Below are 6,412 nucleotides of genomic sequence, written 5' to 3'. Positions count from 1 at the left end.
CAGTTGAGAAAAAACAACTGAAACTTCAAAAAAATACAATTTATCTCTACTTGAATTAAAATAATCTTAAAACAAATATTTTTCATTAACAGTTTATAGACCTTGAATTTAAAAATAACTTGTACAAAACGATTATTTTTCATATTACCCTTTGAAATTACGCGTAGCAACACTAAAAGGTTTTTAGAATTTTCAAGAGATTCATGTATGTATTGTGCTTTTTTAATCACTAATTTGCAACTTTTTTGCAAATTAGTAATTAGGATTCTATTATAACTTTTTCCTCCTTATAGTCCAGGAGCTGTCGATCTAAAAAGTTCCCTCATACCGTGCATATATTTTTTTAAAAGAAAATAGATAGTTTAAAACTATAGGAATTCGAAACGGTAGGTTTGCGTGGTTTTGCAAAGCCGAAAAAATGTTAAAAAAAATAAATTATTAAAAAAATCGATAAATGTTTGTCTCTCATGTTGTGAAATGGTTTGCCTAAAGTATATTCTACAGAAAATTTCATTATCTTTCAGAAAAAATTTACGCAAACCAATTTTTTTAGCCGGGAGAGTCAGGCAAGCCTTTTAAAGTGTGTGATGAAGGAGGAAATTTCTCCCTCATTACGTAACATGATTTTTTTATTTTTATTTTGTTCCTTGCAGTGTCTACTTTAAGATTATCTTGGTTTGCGGGCTCAGAAACGGCCGGAAATGTCCAGCAAACCAGCTTAAAGTTCATCTACTCTGAACTCATTTTCAATAAATATAATAGATAAACACATACAAACTTGTATAGACAATAAACACATTCAAACATGTATAGACACTTGTGGTATTTTTTCTATCCTCTGCATTTATAAACTGACATTATTTTTATTAAATTATTAAATCCATCCAAAATAAAAATTTCCTATTATTCCTTTAATTATATTTACCCTTTCATTATTTCAAATCGTAAAAACAACAAGACGTCATATCCTATATGAAGTTCGTACTAAAGTATATCAAAAGAAAATATAGAAAAGTAATTTTATAAAATAAAAGTATTTAATAGAAAATAAAAAATAAAAATCACCATAAAACAATAGTAATTTTACAACGAAACATTTTTCTAGTTTATATTTATTGAAAATGAGTTCAGAGTAGATGAACTTTAAGCTGGTTTGCTGGACATTTCCGGCCGTTTCTGAGCCCGCAAACCAAGATAATCTTAAAGTAGACACTGCAAGGAACAAAATAAAAATAAAAAAATCATGTTACGTAATGAGGGAGAAATTTCCTCCCTCATCACACACTTTAAAAGGCTTGCCTGACTCTCCCGGCTAAAAAAATTGGTTTGCGTAAATTTTTTCTGAAAGATAATGAAATTTTCTGTAGAATATACTTTAGGCAAACCATTTCACAACATGAGAGACAAACATTTATCGATTTTTTTAATAATTTATTTTTTTTAACATTTTTTCGGCTTTGCAAAACCACGCAAACCTACCGTTTCGAATTCCTATAGTTTTAAACTATCTATTTTCTTTAAAAAAAATATATGCACGTATGAGGGAACTTTTTAGATCGACAGCTCCTGGACTATTACACAGTTATTTCTAGTGATCGGTAATTCCTTGAGTAAATACTATAGGATAATGATTACCCAAGCCAGCGTTGCCAACTCTACCAAGTTTAAGTTAGATCTACCAACTTTGAGTAACTTTTTAAAATCTACTATCTCGCAAGAAAAATCTTTTCAAAATCAAAAATTTTAATAAAATTGCGTGAAAATTCTTATACCTATGCCTCATAATATTATGTTTTTTTGTTTTTTATCGACGTTTCTATCGCCATTTCATTAATTAAACACTTACTGAAGAATAAATATAAATTGTTTATTCAAAATATGAGGTGAAGGATCAAATCTTGGAGCAGGGCGACCGAAACTGACAAAAGGCCACTGCGTGGATTGCTTAGAAAAAAGAAATATTAGATCTATTTACTCTTAAGCAAGATTTGCTGAAAACTTCCAACTTTTTAAATCATATCTACAACCTAGACAGATTTTGGCTTGGCAACGCTGGTCAAAGCGACTAAACACAAGATTATTACATACTCACATAATTATCTATTACGACTGTACGCGGTCCACAATACTGGCAGTTATCTTTCCATTCATCACTCCACCCGATGATCAATTAAAATAACACAAATTTGCAAATACTGGTACGTTTATCGATCATGTAAGATTCTTTAAAAGGAGGGGTGAAGAATGCAGTGTACCCATTGATTTTGTAAGAATGCGCAATATAAGGCAAAAAGAAGAAAGGCGGTTTATTAGATTATTCATTTTTCTTATTCGTAAAACACTTCTTTTTTTTCTACTTTGGATATTTTGGAATCATTATTAAAAAGAGCAAAAAAAAAAAACCAAATTAAAATTAATACTTGAAAATAAAGTAACTTTTATTACAATACGTAATACATAATTACAATGGTAATTTGATTTGGTGTTTCAGACATTTAAAAAAAAAATATTGTAATGAATAAAACGAACGATTGATTATTGATTAAATCATTTCGAAAAAGATGTACAAAAGATCAATATATTAAATATATTTCTTTTTTCATGGGAAATGCATCATTTAGTTTAACTTAACCTTTCTTCGCAAATTCTTCACCTTTTTGAATATCTTTCTTTAATTCAGGGATAGCTTTCTCCAATAATCCTTTTTCGTAATCATTTAATTCACCAAGACCCAAATTCTTTTCAACACCACCTTTACCCAAAACAATTGGAGTAGAGAAATATTTCACACCACACACTTCATTTTCAACGTAAGCACATTCCACAACATTCTTTTCGCCATGTAAACCCTTGATTAAGGAGTTTGTGAAACGTGCTGCAGCAAAAGCCATGGACAATGTTGCTGAACCACCACCAGCTTTGGCTTTAACAACTTCAGTACCGGCATTTTGGATACGATCGGTAAGTTTATCTAAATCTTCTTTAGATTTAAATGTTACTTTTTGGCTCGCTTGAGATGTTATTGGGATAATAGTAACACCAGAGTGTCCACCAATTACTGGGATGTTTAAATCAATCGGATTTGCACCAATATATTCAGCAATAAATGTGCTGGAACGTACCAAATCTAATGTGGTTACACCAAACACTCGTTTTGGATCATAACAACCTTTCTTTTTGAGTACTTCTGCTGCGATTGGAACGGTAGAATTCACTGGGTTTGTAATTATGGCAATGAGAGCTTTTGGGCAATTTTTGGCGCAGGCTTCAACTAAGGTTCGTACAATTCCTGCATTGGTGTTGAACAAATCATCACGAGTTTGACCTTAAATTAAAAAAAAAATAAAATTATGTTAAAAAATTTATAAGATTAACTTGACTGTACGATATCGAAGAATAAGTTTGAAATATTTAAAAATTTTGGAATTCTACGGTTTCTGTGAGAAATAAGACAGTAAAATCGTTGTTAAAAATGCAAATTGTGTTAATGTTGGCCTTCGAAGTCCTTATTTTAGTTAAATTGGTTTTCTTTCTTCAAAGAACCTAGATATTAGCTATATCTCTATTCTCTACAATAAAAGCTTATTTTATCAAAATTATCAGTAATTTTAAAATTTTTTAGTCTTGATTCTTCATTATAATGACATTTTTGAATCAAATTAATTATGATTTTGTCTCATAACAGTGTATTACTTTAGAGCGCTTAATATTCAATGGTGAAAAAATGTTTTTTTACTTTTTCAGGGATAAATTTTTAGTCACCAACAATCTGAATTTGGAAAAATAGATCATTTATCCGAGTTCATTGCCCAGTTTTTGAATGTCGATTTTATATTTCGATAACGTGTGCGGTCACACAATATTTTTCTTTTATAACTTATATTGAGTGTGCCATATGTTCTTTAAATCTTATACAAATTTGTCGTCTGCTTTGGCCCACGTATTTCTCCGAACAGTTTTGACATCAAATGCAATAGATCCCCGGCTATTTTTCGTTGTTTAATTTATTCTTTGGATTTCCCAGTAATTGGATCAATTTAATTCTGCTAATGGGGACTTTTTCAAATTATATTATCTAATTCTTTTGCTATTTTGTTGATGCATGGTCTAAAATATGTTAATCTGCACCATTTCTTCTTAGAGTGCTGCTATTGCAATCAGCCATGGATATCCGTGTCATATCACAGAATAAGACCATGCGAGAAAAAATCCTAAAGTTTTCATTTAATATCTTTTATAATACTTATATCATCAAGTTCTCTATGAATCAATTAAGGCCTGATTTTCAAACGAAGATTCGAGAAATTTACAATAAGATTAAATAAATTCTAGATAATTTTTAAGATCATGGTAGAGACAATATTTATAAAATTATTACACAAATCCACTCACATGTTCTGTTACTGACCTTGATCGATATTCGTATCGACTTGGACTAAGGACTCCACCATACACGAATATTTTATACACGAAATTTAAAAATAGACCGTATAAAAACGATATCAACATATATTAAAGGTCATAGTATCGTATCGTTTAAAATACAAAAATCGAAAGTTACCTGGTTTACGGGGTACACCAGCGGGTATTACTACAATTTCGGCATCTTTTAAAACTTTGTCTAATTCTGCATCTCCTTTTCCATGAACTAAACTGGCTGGTGTATTAATGTGTGACAAATCAGCAGCAACTCCGGGGGTATTTGCAACATCGTAAACTCCTAAACGTGAAATAGATGTATTACATTTTAAAAGTAACGATAATGGTTGACCAATTCCACCAGCTGCACCCAATACGGCTACTTTTGTATTTTGCTGCAATTAAAAAAAATTCATTAGCGATAAATTAAAAATTTTTATATTACGTCACCGATTATGCACGTATCAAAATAGTTAAGGAGTAATAAAAAAGAAAAAGAGATAACGCCCTTACCTGTGATGATGTACTGAAGGTACGTGCAGTAGTTGCTAAACTTTTTCTTGTGAATTGTGCAAACATTTCGATGAAAGTTTATTATTTAATTAAAATGGAAAAATTAGCCGACCTTCAGTAATAAACGTGACCGGTGACCAAGTTGATATCTCTGATAGTAAATTAGTAAGTGAATGATTTTTCTATACTCTATAAGAATATGAGTATTTCAACACCATTCACAAGATTTGTACTACTCAGATTAGATATCAACTATAGAATTATTGGATTCAACTTAATCATAGGCTACGTTCACCAGATAAAAAAATCGCGTTCTTTTAATCCATGGCTACGTTCGTTCTAAGTTATTATATGTGAATGTGCCTTACTTTCTAGATGGCACTGATCTTGAATAGTTTTTTGACAGTACTGTCAATGTCAAGCTCGAATTATTTCCAATGCCTTTAGTGCAAAAAAGTCGAAATAACATACATGGGGACATTCTCTCACTCTCTTGCACGGTACCCATTCAGCGCCATATTGCTTATTTATTTATAGTGTAGGCGCTGAGTATGTTTTGTATGCATTTACAGGCCCTACCGAACAAGGAGTTATTGTATTTTGTATCGACGTATTTTGACCCGCTGAATTTGAATTTTCAGCTTGCTCATAGTTCAAAGTGGGGGGAAATTTGTTATAAATAAATAATTGTTTATACGACCATAGCTCCTAAGTTATTGAATATTTAGTATACAGATATTATTTTATTCAAACATGTAAAAGCAAATATTTCCTTTTTTTTTATTCGTCTTGATAGGACCAATAGAACCGAAGATAAGATTAAAATTGCAAACAAAAATGATAATGCATAAGATCGGCGCAAATCGCTTGGTTTGAAACGCCGTTCATTGCACAATTAAAAATATTTTTGTACTTTAAGGTACTCATTTTAAAGGTATGAGTCTATATTTAAATGTTATGCACATAATAATACGTTTTATGAAATAGCAACGAAACTAACACGATTGTAAGTATTAAGTTTCATCATTTTTCCGGCCCATTATTAGTTTATAAGTCGATAGCAAGCCCTTAGCGAAAGAAAATCCCACATAATTATATATGAGAAAATTGCAAATTTGTTCTAGTTTAAGAATCTTTTTGTAGGCACTCAGCGCCTTCACTATTTTATTTGAGCTGTCAAATTGGTCAATGTTTTGTTTACATATTAAAAATTGAAAAAATCTGAGGCGGAAAAAGTTCATTAATCATTAATTATTTATTCATTGTCTGGAACTATTTTTCACACAAGGATTGTTCACACAAACGTATTCATGTTTTTTACAACATTTGAATCAGGAAGAGGGAAAAAACTAAAATGGCGTCGACTGGGTACATGTACCTACTGAACCAAAACTCGTCCTACATCAAGCATACGCATACCTTGTCTAGTTCCACCAAGCCTACCATGTGTGCGTAACACAACGAATACGTTCTATTTATA

At 30.9% G+C, this 6,412-nt stretch overlaps 1 protein-coding gene across 2 annotated transcripts; it reads right to left on the bottom strand.

Annotated features, from left to right (window-relative positions):
• Positions 1 to 2,407: 2,407 nt before the first annotated feature.
• Positions 2,408 to 5,105, bottom strand: LOC123300144 (malate dehydrogenase, mitochondrial-like). Of its 2 annotated transcripts, none has more exons than XM_044882637.1 (3): positions 4,927 to 5,105; positions 4,562 to 4,814; positions 2,408 to 3,325 (listed from the first exon to the last, which is right to left on the bottom strand). In XM_044882637.1, exons 1-3 carry the CDS (start codon positions 4,996 to 4,998, stop codon positions 2,628 to 2,630), a joined length of 1,023 nt encoding a protein of 340 aa, XP_044738572.1. In that variant the 5' UTR covers positions 4,999 to 5,105; the 3' UTR covers positions 2,408 to 2,627. The 2 variants fall into 2 exon arrangements, with proteins under 2 accessions (XP_044738572.1, XP_044738571.1); XM_044882636.1 differs by having other exon boundaries at positions 4,933 to 5,104.
• Positions 5,106 to 6,412: the final 1,307 nt, after the last annotated feature.

This window comes from Chrysoperla carnea, chromosome 5, assembly GCF_905475395.1.
Source record: "Chrysoperla carnea chromosome 5, inChrCarn1.1, whole genome shotgun sequence".
In the NCBI taxonomy this organism is placed as follows: domain Eukaryota; kingdom Metazoa; phylum Arthropoda; class Insecta; order Neuroptera; family Chrysopidae; genus Chrysoperla; species Chrysoperla carnea.
The sequence above is the reverse complement of the archived record's forward strand: the minus strand, read 5'-3'. Positions and strand labels throughout refer to the sequence as shown.